The sequence below is a fragment of the Hetaerina americana genome, unplaced genomic scaffold (genome assembly GCF_022747635.1).
Source record: "Hetaerina americana unplaced genomic scaffold, ioHetAmer1.1.p SCAF_10, whole genome shotgun sequence".
Taxonomy (NCBI): Eukaryota; Metazoa; Arthropoda; class Insecta; order Odonata; family Calopterygidae; genus Hetaerina; species Hetaerina americana.
Genome location: NW_027286070.1, coordinates 43,046,919 through 43,069,853, shown reverse-complemented (window position 1 = coordinate 43,069,853; position 22,935 = coordinate 43,046,919). Strand labels below are relative to the sequence as shown.

Here is a 22,935-nt window from a genome sequence, read left to right as displayed (position 1 = left end):
TATTTCTCTGAATATAGTTCCTCTCTCATCCCTGAAACCATAGTGCAAGAGAAAGATTTGTATCTCCCAATAAGCATTACCTTTCAAATTCTGAAGAGTTTACAGACTCACAGTAAAACAAAGCTTTGATCACAGCACTACATAAGAAATATAGAATCTTGAAATTTTAAATTACTTTAAAAAATTAACATCATTCATAATGCCGGGAGATATCCACATGAATAACAAATAAGCATAGCATCAATGATAATCACTATTATCTATAAGACACCGTTCAAATTTAAGTGCATTATGTAAGAAAATATCATCTAAATGCATAAGAATTATCATCTAAATACATAAGAAAGTATCATTTAAACATGAAATAAAAATGTTTCTGCCTTAATTAGCCATTAAAATAATATTACATTCCTTTGACACACACATAAATTCAGTTCTTTAGAGGGAATGAAAATAATAGAGTTATTTAAGCCTGTATGCCAAGAAATTATCTGCAAGGCATCAAATTTAAGTTAGAACCGTATGTATTATCTCTACTTCCTGGGTTATTTAATTGATTGGTTATTATTGGTACTGCTCCAGTACCAAGTTTCCTGCAATCCTTATTTTTCTTAACAATATTTTGGACAATAAATGAGAGAAATTGGGAGTACAAGGCATAGGGTATATTTGAATTAAATACCTGAGGATGACAATTATCACTGATGATAGGCTGGAAATATTTATGATGCAAATAACCATGTGACTTGGCCTTCAGTTGCATGATCTTGGTTAAATGGATGAAATCAGATGATGCTATTATTACATACCTTTCCCTTCCTCTTTGCCTGTTTCACATGATCTTCATCATCGTCCTCGTCTTCCTCCTCCTCTGCTTCATCGTCTGGGGGCTCCTCAGGGTCACTCATCTCTTCATCGTCCATATCCACATCAGTGTGAGCCAGGAATTCAAAGTTTGCCATGACGGCTGCCTCTGTGTCCAGGATCATGGCTTCAGCCAAAGATGAAGGGGGAGCCTAAAGATGTGACAAATAGCAGGTACAGTGATTCTCAATTTTCAAGTATGACTGATATATTCAATTCAGTGAAACATTTTATTAACATGTGTGTTAACCATTAGCATCCTTGTTTACTCAATTTGAAGATTTCCTGTACTGCTTTTCTTAGCAGTCTGGAAACTCACGGGAGCAACCCAGTATTAAAATAACTTGATTTAACAGAGTTTTCTTGCAGCTTTAAGCAATTTAGCTCTATAATATGAGCCAGCAATAGAAAATAATATAGAGATTATTGAACCTAATATCGGGTTAATCTCAGGCTATCCAAGCAACTAAAGAAAGAAATACCACCAAGGAAAAGAAATATAAAATGAGGGAACTAATGGTGTTAATAGAAAATATTGATAGTATCGCCTGTGTGTCGAAGCCAGTAATACTTAAATGAATTTACTGAGAAAATATACATAAATTACACATCTTGCGGATTATTTTTTCTCTTTAATCCTTCTACTTTGGTGACAGACATAAGAACAAGTGACTGTCCATATGTGTATGAATTTGCATAAATGTAAATCTAATGTACCTGCAAATTTGATTGAATGTTTAACAAAGCCCATACAATTATGTATTATTCTAGGGTGAATAAATCTATAAATCTATCTGATGGAAACATTTTGGCATTGGATAGCATAAAACCCTTTCCACCTATATTATGTAGGTAAGACATCTCTGTGATGAGAAGGAATTATGTAGTTATAATAGTTGGAGAGAAACACGAAATGCAATGGGAGAAAGTACTGAAAAATTCACTATATCTTTTCCCCTCATGCCAAAATGGTTGACTAACTTGAATGAAGGGATAAGCACACCTCTGGTCGCATAATGATTAATTATTTTGGCACTACATCCCCATAACCAAAAAAAATCACTAAATGCTTTCCACAGAGACTGATGCGTTTGTGATTTACATCCAACTTGCTATACTGAATTTATTTTGACACAGGTGACATTTAAAGGGCTGATGTAATATACCAAATAAGCTCCAGTCACAACCGTTAGTTACATTATATGGGATGATTCATGTGATAGCAATTTTTCATTTATGTTCAATGATCAAAATTACAACATCCACAGATGAATAAACATACCTTTTTTGCAGGTGTTCTCCTCCCTTGATTTTCACTGGCTCTCTTGTTTGAAGATTCATTGCCATTCACTGATGGAACCGGTGCATTGTTAAGATTTTCTTCGCTTTCAGCATTATTATTCAAACCAAGCAGAGACCTCACTCGGTTTGATCGAACATCTATTATCGTATCAGTGTAACCTATTTCTTGCAGATACCTTAAAAAAGAATGAAATTTCATTTATACATTGAGCATTTATAAGTGTTCTTTATGTACTGCTGAAAATTCATCCAAAATAATAATATGCTTATAAATTTTCCATATAGTACATTTATGTTAATTTCTGGAAATTCATTGCTTCATGGAATGGAACCACTAAGATGCCTGTCAAAATTAACAAACATTTAAGGGTTACTTTTGAGTTTCTAACAATTCAATGTGAGGCACCAATAATATACAATGTTGAACATTTGACTGCAACATACTCATGGCTACCATGAAATAAATGAACAGTGAAATATTTTGATGTTTCTACCAGAGGAAATGAAGTTATACCCGACAATTTAAGATTGAAATGTTGTCAGAAAAGCATTTATAATTGGTGGAAAGGAAACGTAGCTGAAATGAGATTAATGTGCAATTTGTGGTGACATTGAAAAGTGATAGTTATGGCATCGGGGAACAAGCAGTATAAAATTTTAATGAAAGATGAATATAATCAACAGGGGAAAAAACACCATAATTACTTTTGGGTTTAATCATGTGGTTTGGCTTAATTATGCAGTGACTTTTTAAGGCTCAACATTTTCCTATTTTTTAAACTTTTGCAATGGTGATTGCATGACAAAATATGTATCCATCATAGTTAGGCAGTATACAGAGAAACATGATTTATAAAACATGTAACAATATTAACAGTATTTTATTGTTACTGATAATTTTGCTTAATTAAATAAACATTTTCCATTTTCCTACACATGAACAAAGATCAGTGAGATTGGGATAAAAATAAGGTTTACCCCTTACTGATGACTCAAGCTCTACCATATAATGAAATGTGGGTATGGATTGGTACTATTAATGCACAATACTTTCTGTCAATTTAAAACCATTTAATTACATTTTAATATGGTTTCAAAATTCCTGGCCACCACAATTCGTAACCAGAGGCCTGGTCCCACAGTGATAAGGAGTCAACTGCATCTCACTGCAATCCAACAATTTTGAAGTCTATAACTAATTCTGGCCAAGGCCAATGTTTTCACGCTATGAAATTGTTGCATTGTAATGTACGTTTCTGGATAACTCCATTAATCCTACTGTTTCAGAATCTCCTGCTGTTTCTTTGAAGGTATCTCACTGCCTAGTACTTTCAAAAGTGTATTTTTTCAACCGCGGCAGTTCTACTGTATAGGATATTACATTTTAACTCTGGAACCAATTGTCAATATTATACCAATCAATATAATATCAATATTGCAAAGAATAAATTAGAACATTCCTATTTCATGCCTGGCATTTATTTATGAATGAGCAAATTCTTCCTATCCACATGACCTTTGATTTACTGCATTGAAAATGTGTCATTTCATAACCTCAGTTATCATACATTAATCAATCAATAATTTTCCTGAAGTGATACCACAAAGTCATTATTTAAAGCAATGTTAAAAACTGGAGTGCAATCTAAATTTGCAAAATAGGAAAGGTAATATGCAGCATGTACTCTAAGTGGTAAGGAAGAGGTTAGAGGTAGACATCTGCAATAATATTTTATGAAACAATTGAAAGGTTCAGACCAAAATTAATGCAACTTTATTGGGTTTCTGAGGTATTTTACTCATGAAAGTTTTAAAGTCATCTCTTTCGTGAATGACTTGCAATGCTGTTGCATTTATGATAGGCCTTATGCTTTGTTCTATGCGTAATTCCTAGCTCATGAGGTTTCTTTTTGTTCCTAAGCTTATTTCCACCATAATTTGGAGAGCAATGCTACATTCTACAATTCTTGTACTTAGAGAAAGGAAGGCTTATTATGAGAGTGAAAAATTGTGCATCACCCGTAATTAAGGAGTACAATTAAATATTCCTCACAAATAGGATAACAACTCTGATATGCAATTCTCAGTGTGTACTACCTTGATCAAAAAGTTCCCGGAATAACCACCGTGTGGCGCTCCCATCGTTCCGATTTGAGTTCTGTTTTTTTTGTTAAATTGGTACATCTGTTGTTGATATTCCCTTTAAATCTTAGTGTCATAACTTGACATTTGCAAAAGTTACGTAGCCAAGAGTACATCTATCTCTGTGTGTGTTGGCGATTTTTTACAATTGCAGAAATGGATTTAAATTTGCAACAACGAACTTGTATTAAATTTTGCGTAAAAAACGGATTTAGTGGCGCACGGACGTTGGAAATGTTGGAAAAGTGTTTCGGCAACGATTCTCTAAAAAAAACGGTCGTTTACCAGTGGCACGAGCGGTTCAGAAGTGGTCGTGAGTCAATCGAAGATGATGAACGCAGTGGCAGACCATCGACATCGAAAGTCAGTGAAAAAATTGATAAAGTAAAAGAAATGTTGGTCAATAACCGCAAATTAACCATCAGAGAAATAGCGGAGGACTTGAACATTGCCTATGGATCCGCCCAAGACATTGTGGTTAATGATTTGGGTTTCCGTCGTGTAGCAGCAAAGTTGGTTCCAAAAGACCTCAATTTCATGCAAAAAAGAGACAAAAAAGAGTTGACGTCGCAAAAGACATGATTTGCGAGGCTGAATCCGATCCCACATTCATCAAAAGGATCATTACTGGAGACGAGACGTGGGTTTATGAGTACGACACGCAATCCAGACATCAGGCAAGTGAATGGCGTTCACCAAATGAGCCGAGACCAAAAAAACCACGTCGTTTTCAGTCAAAAAAGAAGGCAATGCTGACGGTTTTCATGGATTACAACGGTGTAGTGCATCATGAATTTTTGCCAGAAGGCCAGACAGTAAACAAAGAGTATTATTTGGGCGTTATGAGACGTTTGCGTGAAGCAATTCGCCGAAAGAGACCAGAAATGTGGGCAGAAAACTCGTGGATTTTGCACCATGATAACGCACCGTCGCACAGTGCTATCATTATTCGTAATTTTTTGACGAAAAATGCAACAAATACCATCCAACAGCCACCGAATTCACCTGATTTGGCTCCCTGTGACTTCTTTCTGTTCAATCGAGTTAAAAAACCATTACGGGGAACGCGTTTTAGCAGCCGAGAGGAAGTAATGGAAAAATCGCAGGAAGCACTGATGGACATACCGAAAACCGACCGTAACTTTTGCAAATGTCAAGTTATGACACTAAGATTTAAAGGGAATATCAACAACAGATGTACCAATTTAACAAAAAAAACAGAACTCAAATCGGAACGATGGGAGCGCCACACGGTGGTTATTCCGGGAACTTTTTGATCAAGGTAGTATGTATGAATGTGTGTATGTATGTGTATGAATGTACTCATGTAAAAGCCCTCCAACACAAGCTCAGTTCAACTTGCTACTTATTAAGACACCTGTATGAAACTACAAGTAAAACTGTACTACTCAATTTGTACTATGGGGAAATTTACTCAAATATAACCTACAGTATAATATTATGGGGATCAGCTGCTATTTCTCAAACCATCTTTAAAATGCAAAAGAAAGCTATTAGAATCATCGCCAGGAAACCTTACAATGCTCCATCAAGGCCTATTTTCCATGAATTAAATTTGCTACCACTCCCATGCATCTACATTATGTTTTTAATTCTATATATAAAAAATAACATCGGCAACTATTCTCTTAACTCTGCCTATCATCATCATTACACCAGAGGCAGGAATGACTTCCATTATGGGAATATAAGAACTAAAGCATTGAAATTAGGACCCAATGAAATGGGCATCAGATTATTTAACAAACTACCCAAAAGTATCAAGGATACACAGGGAACTGCCGTATTCAGGCATAAACTAAAAAGATATCTACAACGCAATATGTTTTACTCGGTTGATGAATATCTCAACAATATTCCCGACCAGTAAGTTCATACTTTTAGTTTCTAGCAATGGTAATGGTCTGATTCATGTTTGTGATCAATGATTTTTCTGAATTTGATATTGTATGTGCATGTTACAGCCGATGTTCATGGGTTTGTACCAAACACTTATGTAACTATGAGCATCTATTCTTTTATGTATCTTAACTGAGCCTGTGTCTTTGCTCCTCATTGACGTGCCTTATATCATGTACATACTTCACCCACCTGGTATTTTTGTAATGTGATCTCTGGGCAAATAAAAAGTAATAATAATAATAATAATTATTTATGGCTCACAGAGCACCCTGGAACATGTATCATTTGTAGTTACTGTGTTATAGAATTTTAAGTTTACAACATCAGCACACTTTACACCATGAATGAAATTAAAAGCAAGTTTTTTAATTTCCAAAATTACAATAAAGTTAATTTCACATAACTTACAATACTTCAGGGAACAATTCATTCTCACTTACAAAATCTCACTTTTGTGGCAAATTTTATTACATAGGAGGTATTATTCATCACCTAATTTGTGTAATCCGCAGATGCCATGGTACATGTAAGCCAGAAAGGATCAATTCTTTTGTCAATGGAATTCAAAGCCAAAATCTTTTTCCTTTTAATCCAGCTCATTACTTCATACATAATTAAATTTAATTAATACTAGAAATCTAATACTGAAGAGTCTATACAGGTGCATCCTGAAAGTAACTTATAGTAGAAATCTAAATGCACAAACTGTGATTATCCAATAACATTTTAATAATTGACAAATGTAATTTTTAATGATCTTATCCATGATTACTTCCATATTAACATATTTGAAACCATTCTCATCATTATTTATAGTAAAATCAATTAATTGGAATATCAATCAGTGGGCTACAACATTAGGTACTCATGAAGATCAAGACAGCCATTACATAGCCAATACTGAACACTTATTCAAATGACGTAGAGACATCCCGCAGAGTACCTCTCAAATATAATACTCAAAGTGAATTCTTGTTGTGTGAAGAAGAAAAGTCTTGAAGTAAAAATTGTCTTCAGTAAAAATTACTGCATTTTTATCTATTTATACATTGATTTTTGATTGCCTTGGACAATTACCTATTAACTGTTAGCAATCCTTTAAAAAAAAGGCTATATTATGCAATAAGAATGACAATTAATTAAATTTCACAGCCCAGAAATGTGGATATTATGTGTTCTACAGCTTTAAAAAAATATATTTCATGTCACATTTATTATAGATAATAATTTTTTTCTAATGATCCTGTAGCATAGCAACGATATTTGATATCACGTTAGTTAGGAGTGCCGTATTGCATAAGCCCCAGGGTAGGTACCCCAATATTAACAATCCTGAGAAATGAGTAACATAAATTAGCATAAATATGTTTAAGGATTCATAAACTAACACAATATTTTGAAGAAAAGAGAAAAACCATTAACAGGCTTTTTAAATCTCATCTTCTTCAATTTTTGCTGGTAGCTCCCACAAAATAACTCAACTTATTATCTGTGGTGTTTAAAAAAGAAACTACGAGGGTGGTCCCAGAAGTACCCGACCCAACAAGGAAAACACAACATTTTTGGGGAAAAAAAATGCAATTATTTTTCAACATAATCTCCTTCCAGCTCTATACACTGCTCCCACTGATGTTCAACAAGTTTGATAACTTTTTTATAAAAAGAACTGTGTTGCTCCTCAAAATGGCCATCAACTGCTGACATAAATTCTTCACGGCCCACGGCCCGAAAATCTTTGACCACCAAGCCATTTTTTCAACTTTGTGAACAGAATAAAATCAGAGGGGGCTAAATCTGGCAAATAGGGTGCATGAGCTAGCAAAACTTTAATTCATGAATTTTGGCCATTGCAATAACAGATTTGTCAGCTGGTGCACTGTCTTGATGAAACATTACTTTCTTCTTGCAAGGCAGAAGTTTTTCCTTGGTGGGAATCATGAAAATGTTGAAAGTACCGATGGATTTTCTTTCCATTTACCCAATGAACTAGGAGTTTGAATAATAATGAACTTTGACCCTTTTAAAATGATCTTAAACCTCATTTAAAAGTGTCAAAGTTCATTATTTACCTTCAAATTGGAGAACTTTTACAGTATCATGCCTACCACCACTGAGGATATTTGAAATTTCCAATAGAAATATGCCAGAATCTATTAATTTCCTTTTTTCCTCATACATTTTGACATATGCTGAGGTTTCAATTAGATTCTCTGTAGTGCATTTTGCTTTAAAAACCATTTTATGACCCATGGTCACATCACCCAAACAACGAACTAACAGACACCAAACGATGAATGGAATCTACCTAGGCAAAGATAACAGCAATAAAAGCAAAATTGCTGTCTGTCAATGCCAAAAGGAATCATGGAAGGTCCCTGAGCCATATATTTGTTTAATTTACTCTTTAATAGTAATACTTGCACTGAAGTAATTCCCGGTTTAGCACATTAGTAGAGTGGCCTTGTACAACAAAATGATGACCAAGGAAAGAGAAATAATGTAGTGTTTTAGTGATGCCACTTGCCTTATGGCTAAAAAAGAACTTCCACATCAGACCATAGAGTGTCACCCAGCAAAATTATGGGACAATTTAAATTCTATCAGCAAAAACAAAAACAAATGAAATAAAATTTGAATTTGTGCATGACTCTCTCAATTTCATCAACATTAAACAATATTCTAACAAAGGTTTATTAGCTGTTAATTAAGAGTATTCATTAGTAGCACACAGCAGGCTGCCACATCGACCTACAATCTGCATTTGTCATTTGAATAGAAATATTTCAAGTGAGGCATACTACTGTTTTTACATTTAAACACTTCAACTTGGAGATATTTAGAGTACTTATTTTAGAAACTAAAGAAGGTAAAAGAGGCAAAACAAGGACAATAATATGTATTTATACATAAATATCATTAAACGCTCTTGGTGACTGATTTATTTAAGAATTGACATCAATTCATACTTCGCTAATGTGAACGTCATTTTCAATTACAGACATCCAGTTAAGGGAATTAGTTATTATAAGATTTCACAAACCATTGATCATCAGTGCAGGATACACATCAAGCAAATGTGGAAGAGTCTATGAGAGTAAAAAAAACCTCCCCATGCCAATGTTTCTTATTTTCCCCCTTTACCCAAACTCGGTTTTATGACTGAGATTTGACATCCTCACACTATAACTGTCTATCTCGACAATTTATAACAGAGAAAATATCGATAGGTCACAATTCAAAATGTAAGCTCTCTCAATGAACTCCCTTCTTAGCTTTTAATGCTAGTTACATATCCAGCGGTAAAATATTTCTCATTTCATATCCTGGGCATTCCTCTTCCAAGATCATTAAGTTTACATGGACCTAGATGCTGACACACTGCAATGGAAACAAATTAACCAAACCCACTGATTAAACATTTTTAGGCATGAGAACTCACAAGTTGAACAAGCATGAAAAGTTCCACCTATATTCAGGAGAGTAAACTTCCATGTTTTTTCAAGCTTTTTACCGATATTTAAACCTCCAAATAATACACTAGGTTTAAGCCTCTATAAAACATCATTACTCATAAGATTATATCTAAATGTGATCCACAATATTAACCTACATCCATCAGCACATATTATTTCAGAAGATTGGATTAATCAATCGGGTACGGTTGGATCTACGTCCAGCTAGGCCATAGCCTTAGGCATGGGAGCTGGTTTGCTGGACTTTAATCCAGATCCTGGCAGGACAACAGCCTCAAAGTGACATTTCTCTACACAAAGGAAGTAGCTAAGAGGACACTTTGGTTACCCTTTTTCGAGAAAAAGCATTTCACAAATATTTGGCTAAGGGTTCATGCTGTATTGCCAATGAGCACTATTCATATTTTTCCAGTAAATAGAGAGTTCCAATAACAAGGCAAACCTAATATTGATGGGATCAACAGCTGATTGATAATGATATCTTGAAAGAATCATAAAAGTCCAGAGCATTTGATTTTGGCCCAGCAGTGGCAATGAGTATACATTCATGCATCAGAAAAAGGAAATCCGTTATCATTTTCTGATCACCCACGGAAAATTAACAATCCCTCTAATTTGGACTAAAATACTAGAAATGCTTCAATTCAGTGCAATGGGCATTTTGGTACAATGGGAGTGCCTGAATGATTCCAAGAATTTCCATCACTTTAGTACACAATTATGCCATTGGTGTAAAATGCTACTCGAATGAAGTTTTTTGTCCATTTTGAGGCTTAATAACTGTCGACACTCTGTCCTTATTATTGTTAAGTTTGTTTTCAATTTATTTACATCATCAATTCACTGAGTTAAAATATTTCATGTTTGTAGATGATACCATTTCCTGGAGAGAAAATTACTGGATTGATGGACTGGACTGTGTTCAATGTTGCTAATACTCATATTTAATAATTACTTCTGAAGAAATTTATCAATTCCAGGGTCACAGTACTAGTCGCATAGATACGGGTAGACCTCTGAGTTACTGACCAGAGGGCCTATTTTCGGTTCTGGGCGAGGCTGCTGGGTTCCCTCAGCTTCTACCTAGTTACATGGCAACTGCCGCCACCACTACGGTGTGCTGCAAGGGCGATTACACTTAGCATGCAACACCAAAAATTAAGTCATCCTTAATTTTCAGTCACAATATATTTCTGTAAAATTTCTGGTTTTGTTTTTCACCCAAGAAAACACCATCATTAAAGCAGAATGCACAATGAACATCCCCTCTTATGAATGCAATGTGAAACCACATAACAACAAACATGATAAAACCAAGCATCAAATAAAAAATTAAAGCAATCAAAGAATAAAACGCTACTAAAACATTGTTGTCCAATATACTGGAGAGAATACCAATACTTCCCTATAAGATATCATGTACACACCAGGAAGGAAAAAGAAAACATGCCATTCCAATACCAAATACCATAGACACCGGGCTTTAAGGACAATGATCAAAACTTTGAAATCCACTACCCAACAGGATGTATATTAAATACATGCAATTGTAAATGAATTATAGGGTACTCATGGTGACTCCCAAAAAAATTAGCAAAAATCAGATTTATGACTAGAAATAGCCATTTTCTTAACGGATTCCACTCTGCAATAATGTACTATTTATTCAATGGTACACAGTTTCCATATCACATTATGTATAGTTCCCTTAAAGTTACTGCTCCTGCTAGTTGAGTTCTTCAGAATCTCATGTTACAACATGAGTTATGGAAGGGCAAACTCATAATGCATTGCGAAGTCAGCAACTCTCATATATTATTTGCTCCAATGCATAACTTGGGTACATGGCAGGGGTGTGAGGATAGTGGAATGAAGGGCATGAATCAAAACTTACTGTCGAAGCAACTGCCGTCCTTGCCTCCAACTGACACTCGTAAACGCAGTTTCTCCATCCATTGGTGCCTCAGGCCCAGGCTCTTCAAATATTGGAGGCTTCATATCTCCTTGCTGTAACTCAGTTCCATATTTCAGCTTGTGGAATTTTGCTCTATAAAATGATAACACATGCTTGAAATACAAAAAAAATCAAATAGTAGCACATTCCAATTACTGAGTACAATTATGCCATGTTACCTTTCCTGTTTGAGGGCATATTCAAGCATTTTTATCCGCCTCACAAGGTCAATTTTAAGGTTTTCTTGACCTTTCCGCTCTCCTTGGAGGAATGCTATCCTGGCCTATTAAGAAATTGGGAATTAAGTAAATTAATTTAGCTAAAGTATACTTCATGACTATGATATTTACAACATAAATGAAACAATAATCATAAATGCGCTGAAATAGTTAAATTTCACGTAGTACCTGGGCAAAATTTGAGGTAATATAAATGTACCTCAACAAAGCGCATCAAGAGAAGCACTCAGTCACATCAAAATATGGTAAGTATGTCCTTAATTTTAAGTAAGTTCTTTACACTTCTTACCTTCAAAAACGCTAGACAATTTCATGGGTAACTACAAGAAGAAATCATTGATTCTATTCATAAAAGGTTTTGAGGGCTAGCGCACTTGGGCACGTAATTGCATACATTGGAGTGTGCCAGTCAATTCACAGGAGTGAACATAATACATAAGTTTCAAGCCATACATTTCCATCTTATTTTTTAGGGCAATGAGACTATTCACATAGAAAAGAAATGTTTGTAGGTAAAGTTGTTTACTTTTATGGGATACACGCTTGAATTTAACACATTTTGTTTCAGGCTTCCTGTGTGAGCTTTCCAAAGTGATAAAACTGTTCTTGCCTATAACAGACTGACTGATTCGAAACATGGCCAAGACTAATTTCAATTAGTGCAAAATAGAGCAATGACTAGGACCTAATACTGAAGGATTAAACATGCTTCTAGAAACAACTTTTAACAGATGATAAGCAGTACATCCTCTGCTGCAGTCCCCATATTGTATGTTATATTATTCCATATTCATCACTACATTTTAACATCTTTCAAACCTTGTAATGTTATGATAGTTTTCATTGTTACTTAATTGACACTATGAAACAGTGGAAAAAATCACGATCTTCTCTGAACCACTGTTAGAGGCATAAGCACAAACATAAAAGTGGCAAGCAAGAGTAATAAAAAGAAAGATTATAAAATGGAATAAACGGAAAAGAGAGAAATTGAAGGCCATACTTCGAAACAAATCTCCACTCGTGCACCTAAGTACCTATTACTGTAAATAAATAGTCACGCACTTTGGCTAATTGTTATTAATAACTGGAACAATTGTAATATAATAAACTAATCAATGGTTGAAACGCTATCTAGATCTTAGCGATGGAATGGAACTGATAACCGAGTTTTAAGAAACGTATTTCGATTTAAAGTATAAGAATGACGACGTAACAAAGCAAAAATATCACATTAATATTATGAGTTAAACATTATTCCCAATTAATCTTCAACATAACTGTAGAGTATCAGCAACCGAATACTTTTTCGGGTGAATTACGATTAAGTAATTAAATACATAATGTTAATCAAAAGAAGCAAATTATCAAACACGAAACTACGTCACAATTAAACCCAAATATGTAATTTGCCTTTTAATGTAATATATGTAAAACACTAACTCGATAGAACAGCATTCGGCCAACTTGTAACTTTTAATAGGGAATCGAAATATTGAAGAATATTAACCATACTTTTGCACTACATTTTTATTACTACTAAATGACCTCTGAATAATAATTAATGGTGATTTTTAACATATGTTTAAATCATAAGGTAGTTACAACGACACCATTGGAAAGGGTTGTTACTGGATGTTTGTTTGACTCGTAACACGCAGGAAGTAAAGTACCGCTTTCACATTACATAAGGATACATCATAATAAGAGATTTACGGCACATTTTAAGATTCACCGAACTAATTCCTTTGTAAATGGGAACAATGTCACACAATTATTACTAATCATGATAAATACTTAAATTATACTTGAAAAGTTGCTGTTCGGGTATTGTAAATGTGAAAATAAAACACCACATATATCACTCACTGGCTATAAATATGTAATTAATACATCGATACAAACACAGCGAAATCCAAGTTAGGCGAACTACATACCAATGGAAACTAGCAAGACGAAGACAACAGACATACTGATGCCAGACATTATGCATTTAACAGGATATTTTAAGCAAAATAGTAACACCTTGCAAATTAAAGCACTCAAAGGAAACTTAGTTAGTGATTCGTATAGCTTAAAAGTCAATATTTACATGTAATTCTGCTCTTTCCACTTCCCATTGGGATCTCTCCATCTCGAACCTTGCCCACTCATGTTGTATGAAATGTAACACACCAGGTATTGAATACTGAGCTCTTTTGTTGCTTTCGTCGTTTTGCTTTCCTCCGACACTAATTACACCACTAGCTGGGCCCAATTGTCCGTCATGATTTTGTGATGGGGAACTATCTTCCATTGTAGGCCCACCGCACTGACTAGGTACCTTCATGACATGGCCGACATATCGCCACTAGAGCTTTAATTTAACACTAAAGTCAACATCTATTTGATTCAAATTTTCAAGCCTTGATGTTATATACATTTATTAATTTTATAGAAATTATATTAAGAATTATGGGTAGCACTATTGTTCGAATAACACATTTTCATGATAATATAATACTTTTCTTGATTTCTTTATTTAAACGGAATTTGAAAGTTCTATGAACATTTTACTCGCCGATGAGGCAGTACTTAATGTGGCCATATATTAAAATTATGTGAATTTTTAGATGAGTATAATTGAAGTTATTCCATCTGATGAGCGTTCAACTTTCTTGGACTCGTGCTTATTCCGCGACACATAAAAGCGACGAACCACTCCCTTTCTGTGGCTCTCGTGCACATACGCGAGGTTCATACGTAAAGTCGATAGTGAATTCTGGCGGTACTCCGGTGGAGAAAATGTGATATTCAGGAAATAATTTTGGGTAGTTGCGTTTCTTTCTCTTTAGTATATTCTCATTTGCTTGCAAGTTCCTCCCGTTTCTTATCTGTAGAAAGAACATACTCGTAATTATTTTCATATTGCTTGTGGGCTGAAGGTAACGTTTGATATGCTAATCTAGTCTTATTGCGTATCTTTAAGCAATATTATGTAAAATTATTAAATCTACAACTTATCGTTAACAGCCTGGTTTATTATTTTGTTAGGAGTCGTTTATATTCTTTTGATTATTATTTTTGAGAGTGAGCATCATGCCCACTGTACGTTTAGCACTCCCTAATAACTATAAATTGATGTGTTACCTAGGTTGCTACCAGAAAAAAATTTGAAAATAAGGAAGAGTTGTTTTTGAGGTAAATAATAAAATGGTATGACGAGAATTTAGTATTAAAAATATACCTCGTAATGGATTAGTTAGGGTGGGCATGAACTCGCATACTTCCTATCGCGCCCTAAGGCATAACTACGCCCCATTTAGTAGTTGCATAATTGACCAAATCTTTGATGATGGGTGTAATTAAGTGGAAAATGGTCTTGAGAATGCGATATTTTTAGGGCTGGAAGGACTCCTTCACGACACAGTAAAAAAATTAGGGTGTTTAAGCGTTTTGAATAACCTCCAATGGTAGGTACAGGTGTTTGATACAAGATTTCAGTTAAAAATGAGGTTCAATGGGGTATGATCGTGTTTCGAATTATAATGTCGCCGAAGCGATTCCTGAAATTACCCTCCGTTTTAATTGTGTTACCCTTCGTACTCCCTTTAATTTCATCCGGCTGAGGACCACTTGCTGGAGAGGATTAATTCTTTGCGAAGATCGCGGAATAAATACCCTGAAACAATATATTTTATTTGTGAGCAATCGTTCTTCGTCCGTACCAAGCGTTGAGTTGACTTATTAGCATGCTCTCCCAAGTTCATGCATGCGTAGTGACGAGGAAACATTTTTATTTTGGAGTAGCTTTAGATGCTGTCAATCTGTATCTAATCTGCTTCGCGATAGTTCTTTGACGCCTATAGAGGAAGACATCTACGTAGAAAGGATCCCAGCGTAGATTATGACAAATATAAGAAACTGCATCACATCTTCCCCACAGAATTCTCTCATACATCTCTGCTTATATAATTATGTTGCTTTACATCTTCTGTTATATAATGTCCCTGGAATAGGTGATGCTTAATTCATATGCATTGATTATTGAATACTTGGAAAAATAACAGATATTAAAATGCGTAGCTCACTGAATAAAGCGAATGTAAACAATGGGGAAGACAAAGATGCAATCTGTCATCAATGTATTTCTTTTGTAAGAACTATTTATAAAGCAGCATTATTAATGTATTGTTAGACTCAAGATGTCTGTAGAACTGTGTAAATTCTTTACAAATTATTATTGGAATACAATGGCCTGCTACCAGATTCGTAGGCCTATGTTGTAACTCATTTTTAGCCAAAATAAAGTGAAAATGTTGATCATGAATTAACTAACACATTTATGATGTTGACCTATATTCTTAATACTCTAAAACAGTGCAAAAGCTTTTGCCCTAACAGCAAAGTGGATACCCAATTATGTCTTGGAGGTAAGAAATCATTTTATGGTGAAGAGCTTTAGCAGATGAAAATTGTGAGCATTGGAAGTTGCTGACAGTACTCAAGAGTTTAAAATAAATGAGAAAAGTAATTTGTTGATTGAAAAATAGATTTTATTTTTCATATCTCATATAATCTTTTTACTTGGGATTATTCAGCAGCCTTAGATAAGAAATATGTCATCTCAGAACTGAATAGGGCCCTTTTCTCCCTGAAAGGCATCTCCAGGAGGGCCAGAAAAAAGCATGTTTCGAAATGGAATATGTTCCTATGGAGTTTTACAGAACCCATAATGGTGAATGGGGTTCACCAGCACTAGAACAATCATCAAATGCTTATAATGTTATCCATATTAAACACAAATTTTACCTGAATAGAAAGTCACTCCTCTGATGATAATTGTAATTTTTTAGCAGAAGAATGGTGATGGTGAGGACACTAATTAAGAGCACTTTCTTCTTTTCTGTGCAGAAAACAGAAACAATTTCCCTGAATGATAAGGTGCAATTTTTGTACAACAATTTTAGCCTTTATTCTGCATAACATGTTGAGTGAGTTGTTCACTTTAATCAGAATTTTCCTTTTGTATCATAGTTTATATATTTTACAGTACTTCTTGGTTAACTCGATGCGTAATGTGAATGAAACTCATTTGCAGTTTTGTATAATTTATTGCTACAAGTTTGTCTACTTAGCAATCATCAGGTATAATGTCACTAGCTATTGCATTAGGAGCCTGCCAGAAAGTGAATAGGACTTGGGGCTGCTGGCTGGGGTTCTATTTCTGGTAATACTTCTTCGGACCCTCAGTTTCACCCTGGCTGTGTTTTTTCAGGTACCAGATCTTCCTGGGAAACTGCAGGCAGCATAAGGAAAGGAACTAGGTCTTTACTCTGATGTGAGAATTTCACATACCATATTCAGTGAAGCACAAGGCGAGTTTTACCATCGCCTATTGAACCAATCTTGGGTTACAGCTTGTTCTGTTTAATGGCGTAATTTGATGAAACGCATAAATAATTTAAATAAATTTTTGGAATATGCAATTGCATCATTCAATAAGGTATACTTCGTCATCGAGAAAGTCGTTATTTCATCATATTTACACCTTCCCCCTTTACACTTCCGTTTTATTGGTAAAGGCAGATGCTCTGAAAATTAAAATAAATAATTTCTAGGAATATGGACAACTCCATTAAGTCTATACAAAGATGCTTCTATAAAAACATGGAAACTCATGGACTATCACAAGAGATTCACTATGTAGATGAGTTGGTTGAATAATTCTTCTACACCATGAGACAACTAATGGCAACTAGTCTGGCATCATCCTTCTTCAATATTTCATTCATTTTGCACTTACTGTTAAGATGTCAGCTCCAGCTTAAGCATGGGTACAAAAATGATGGAGAAATATATCAAATGTCAAGATTTTCTGTGTAAAACAAGGAAAATGTATAAATGCTTCTTTTGATTTAATTGCTTGCAGTTGAAAGCATGCAATAGGACAGTCTCCTAGGATCTAACTCTACCACCTCTGAAGACTTGACCCTAATAGGAAATAGCCAAAGGAGTTGGAGATGGTTACCAGGTATTAAAATTGCTCTTAAGGCAATGGCTGGTCTTACATCAAATGTATCTGAAGCTCGCTGAATTTGGGGAGAGTGATGATGCAGCAAAAAGATGAAAGAAATGGAAATAGTCGAAGGAGGGAAGGTAAATTATTGAAAAGATGGAAGAAAAAAATGAAGTATGATCAATAAAACAATGAAGAAGGGAAGGAAGAAATATAGAAAACAAATACAGAACTCAGAAAAAAAAATAAAGGATGAAATTGCTTGAGAAGAATGAACAGCAGACTGAGGGGATATGGATTATTTTTTGAAAATGTGGAATTTTAATGAAACTCAACTTAAATATCCCCTCTGGATTAATATGGAGCCATGATATAGCCTTATGTCATTGTTAATGGTTTAAAAATACAGACACCAAGGATTTATAATGTATGTCTTGCATGGGGGAAGGTTGAACTTTTCGATTTAGTTTTCATGCTGGTTGACAGTGGTAAAATAACTTTTATGGGAGCCCCATGTGTGTTCAAGTGTTCTATGCACTTTGCAGAATGGATCCTCATTTGCCAATTCTAATTAAGTCATAGTCACAATTACCTCAGGTGGCATATCATCTATAAATTTTCTCATTCTCTTCTATTGTTGTACTAATAGCTGAGGCATAAGCAATCACAGTCACACTTCCTCCACATTCTTCATTCATCTTGGACGCAATATCATAAATAATAATAATCATTGGGAGGAAGAAGTTGATTGGGTATGCAATCAATTGGAGGATGTATTCGTGGGTGTTCCTGAAGGGAAGCATTTGATAATGATGGGGGATTGGAATGCGGCGGTAGGCAAAGGGAGGGATGGTAGTGTGGTAGGGGACTACAGTTTAGGGACAAAAAATGAGAGCAGAGAGAAAGGAATAGTGTTCTGCAGGAGACTGTGGCTAATTATTACCAAAACTTGGTTTGGACACCACACAAGGTACACATGGAAAATGCCAGGGGAATCAGAAAGGTATCAATGCGAGGACTATACTATGGTTAGGCAAAGATTTAGCGAAAAGGAATAGTGTGATCAATTTGATCAGTTTCTTGCCAGCAGATGCAGACTAAGTTCACAATTTAGTAATCATAAAGAATAGTATTTGCTTCAAAAAGATAATGCAGGGAAGGCAGTTTAGGAAATAGAAGCATTTACTGGATTGGAAAGGGAGTGTCAGCAAGCTGTAGAGGACATTCTGAGTGAGGAAAGAGAGCAGGGTACTATAGATGAAAAGTGGGACCATATCAAAGAATGGTTATCGAGAGCCCCAAATGAAATGATAGGAACTGTAAATAGAAATCGGACAATGAAATTATGGATGATTAGAAAGACAGAGGAGAGAAATAAATGGCAAAATATAAATACAGAGTTAGGTAGAAGGAAGTATAAAGAGTTCAATAATAAAATGAGGCAGGTAACAAATAAAGCAAAAGAAGCATGATGGAAAACAATGCGAGGATATGGAAAATTTACTAAGGAAGGTTTAAATTTGTGTGATCTACGGTAAGGTTGAAAAACTATTGGGAAGAAAAAAGGGAAAACCTGTATTAACAATTCTGAGGTAAGTCAGGCAAATTATTGGTTGAACTGGAAAGGGTCTAAGAGAGATGGAAGGAATATATGTGGTCTGTGCAATAAATGCCCAAACTGGTACAATCTGCCACGGACTATGGCCGCACCTACTAGTTCCACTAGTTGCCTGAGACCCAATGAGCCATCTGTGCTTCACGACCTTCAACCACCTGTTTTGACGACAGCATTGATCATGTGTCGTCCCTTGTCCATACCAATTGTCGAAAAACTGTCCGAATGATAGCTGATGAACTGAATTAAGGAAAATCAACAGTGCACACTATTTTAACCAAGCATGATGGATGGATCCTTCACTATGACAATTCCCCTGCACATTCAGCATGCTGCTAGACAAAATTCTCACAAAACTACTAAAGGTTTAGGGAAAGGTGAGAGGAATAGTTTTCATGGACTAATTCATAGCATTTATAAGAGAGGAATTTGGTGTAAGAGAAAAACTAAGCTAAATATTAAAAATAAGAAAGCAAAAACTAGAGCAGGTGAAACAGTTTACCTATCTCAGAAGTGTTTTGGACCTAAATGGTTAAAGTAGTAGAAACATAAGGGAAACATTGTGTTAAGCAAAGTAGCTTTCACAAGGAGTGGGGAGTTGATGAACAGGGCTTTGAGTAAGCATGTTAAGAATAGGCTCGTCAAAACCTTGGTATGAAGTGTAGTTTTGTACAGCGCTGAAACATGTATTTGATGGTTTCTGGCTCAACTTTGTTAGTTAATTAGTTAGGAAGTTAATGTTCATTAAATGAAGAACACAAAGTATTTTTCCACTACTCTTTATTTTGGTACTACTAGTTTCAATGCTTAGGCGTCATCATCAGGAACAAATTAGTCAAGTTGCGGTCCATATATATACCATTCATGAGGGAGAAGGGGTGGGCGAAAGAGGGAGGGAAGGAGGGGGAGAGGGAAGAGAAAGAGGTGGGGTGGTGATCGGCATTGTTGGGAAGGAGGAGATGGGAGTTAAGCATCAGGAAAGGCAATTACTGGGGTTCACAGTTTTGGAGGGGGGGGGGGGTAGTCAGGTCTCTCTGTGAAGGAAAGGGATGCTTCTGGATTGAGGAGAGGTATTCAAACAACAAATTGTTACAATCGTCATAAACACCCCTTCCTCTACATGAATATTATATAAATGGTTCGCAACTTGACTAATTTGTACCAGATGATGACGCCTGATGATTTTGGTACTACTAGTTTCAATGCCTAACCGTTGAAACTAGTAATACCAAAATAAAGAACAGGGGAAAAATATATTGTGTTCTTCATTAAATGTGCTGAAACATGGTCACTGAAGCAGGAGGATAGCGGTAGATTGGAGGCTCTTGAAATTTGGGTGTGGAGAAGGATAAAAAAGGTAAACTGGACAGAAAGTCAAACAAATGAGGAAGTGCTAGGTATGGAATGGGAGTAGAGGGAATTGTTGAAAGAAATTCAAAGCAGGCAACCAAGATGGATCCAGAGCATTCTTATTGGTAATGAGATGTTGACAGCTGAGATAGAGAGGAGAATATTAGGCAAGTGAAGAACAGGCAGGATTAAGATAAGGATGGTAGATGGAATGAAGGGAGGAAAGAAGGATGAGGAGGACTTCGTTGTAGAAAAGGGATGGGTTGTGTTTTGATAAGAGAGACAAGGAAATTATCTCTGTACCATTTGGTAGCTTATGTCCATCAAAAACCTGCCTTAAGTGGTAGATTACCAATAATAATATTATAATGCATTTTGTAGCTTGTTGTATCTTGGAAGATCCGTTTCATCTTGATTAAATAAGCACTCAAAATTTCCTTCAAGATTACAGTGTAGTATAAAGTATTTTAACTCTTCATTAAAACTTGACACAATATAGCGTGTGCTTGAGAATATCCTGGAATCTTGAACGGGGTCTACTCTACAGCCTCGTGAAGGATTCCATCTCCATCTGAAATTCTTTAACAGGGTCTCACAGCCTCGTGAAGGATTTCAGTCAGGATAGTGTGCGTGTGGCTGTGTGTTGGTCCCTGACGCGGATTAATTTCCCGTAAACCACCACAGAGGGTATTCTGGTCGAGAGGTTGTGGTTGGTCCCTGACGTGATTCCCGTCACACCAACACAACAATTGGTCTGACGAGAGATTGGCAACTAATTTTTACGGCCATTGGAGTTTTCTTCCCCTTTCTTATTTAAAACTTGACACATTTGCCTATGTCATTCCATCGACTTGGGTTTGAGAAACTTTCAACTTTTTCCATTAACAGTAATGGGTAATATTTCATGAATTCTTCAAACCAGACTTCACCTGCCATTTCATTTTCAACAATAATGCATTTTAATCACCCAGATGTTCCTATACTCTTGGAGGTTGAGCCAAAACCCCTTCAAGCCACATATGCTTAGTCTTAATGCAAATGCATTCTAAACATCCGATGATAAAATTGGTTTTGCACCCAGTAGTGGGCACAGGTGATTCCTCAGATGTTGAATTTCTCTTCTGAAGCATAGCATAAGGCACATAAGATAATCAGCAGCTATCCTAAGAGAATATACCTCATAATAAACATTCATCTTGGATTAATTTCATGGCTTTATCCAAAGTGACACATAACCAACAACAACCTTCTCCTAAACATACTAGTTTCTGGTTTAACTTTGTGCAATTCCTTCATTATGAGGGTAAAAAGAAACTTAACACTTCCACAATAAAGATGCTTTATTGTTGAAGTGTTAAGTTTCTTTTTACCCTCATGACCTTCTCTTAGATTAGTTTTCTGAATGTAATTGTATGGCACCTGTTAAAACTAGAATAAAGTTTTAATAGCTGGAAAATGCTTACATCTATCACTATTAAACTCCATTAATATGTCCTGAATCATTATAATGGTTTCATTTTCTTAGTATAATCCCATCCCACATCTCTAACTTCAAATTACCAGAAATTTATGGTTTGATGATGATCCACCAAATATAATAACACATTCTGGGGTAAAATGGATTTATTTGGTAGTCTATCAAACCGATTTTGGGTGGACACAAACTGAACGCTGCTACCACTTGACCTGGAATCCTATTCCACAATCTACTTTTTTTCAATTCTGCATATGTTCAACTTGCGTTCATTCCGTCTAACATCCCTATCATTTTTCTAACGTTCTTCCTTCTATTGAAGACTTCAACGTTTTATCACCCAACAAAATGGTGGGCATCTACTTTTCTGGTCTCCTCTGGATTTATTCATGCTCCTAATCAGCGTTTTGACTAATCCTCTCCTAACCTTACTTAAAGTCAGTCATCAACTTGTGAAAACAGTGAAGTGAAGACAGTCAACCCACCTTGTGAAAGCTTCTTTGGTAAATGCTATTCTTCTTCTTATGTCCATACAGATTTGTCCATCTTAGTTCAACACAATAGTGAATTCTTACATGTTTGTGTGGAACAAAAGGGTCCT

At 35.4% G+C, this 22,935-nt stretch overlaps 1 protein-coding gene across 1 annotated transcript in view; it reads right to left on the bottom strand.

The window, feature by feature from the left end:
* Nucleotides 1-14,234, bottom strand: part of Cka (Connector of kinase to AP-1) — a 36,651-nt gene extending 22,417 nt beyond the window's left edge. Inside the window, exons 1-5 of the mRNA XM_071598570.1 lie at nt 13,990-14,234; nt 11,838-11,941; nt 11,599-11,751; nt 2,147-2,342; nt 810-1,016 (exon numbers count right to left, since the gene is read on the bottom strand). Coding sequence (XP_071454671.1) covers nt 810-1,016; nt 2,147-2,342; nt 11,599-11,751; nt 11,838-11,941; nt 13,990-14,226 — 897 coding nt within the window. The 5' untranslated portion in view covers nt 14,227-14,234. The remainder of the gene's footprint in view (nt 1-809; nt 1,017-2,146; nt 2,343-11,598; nt 11,752-11,837; nt 11,942-13,989) is intronic.
* Nucleotides 14,235-22,935: the final 8,701 nt, after the last annotated feature.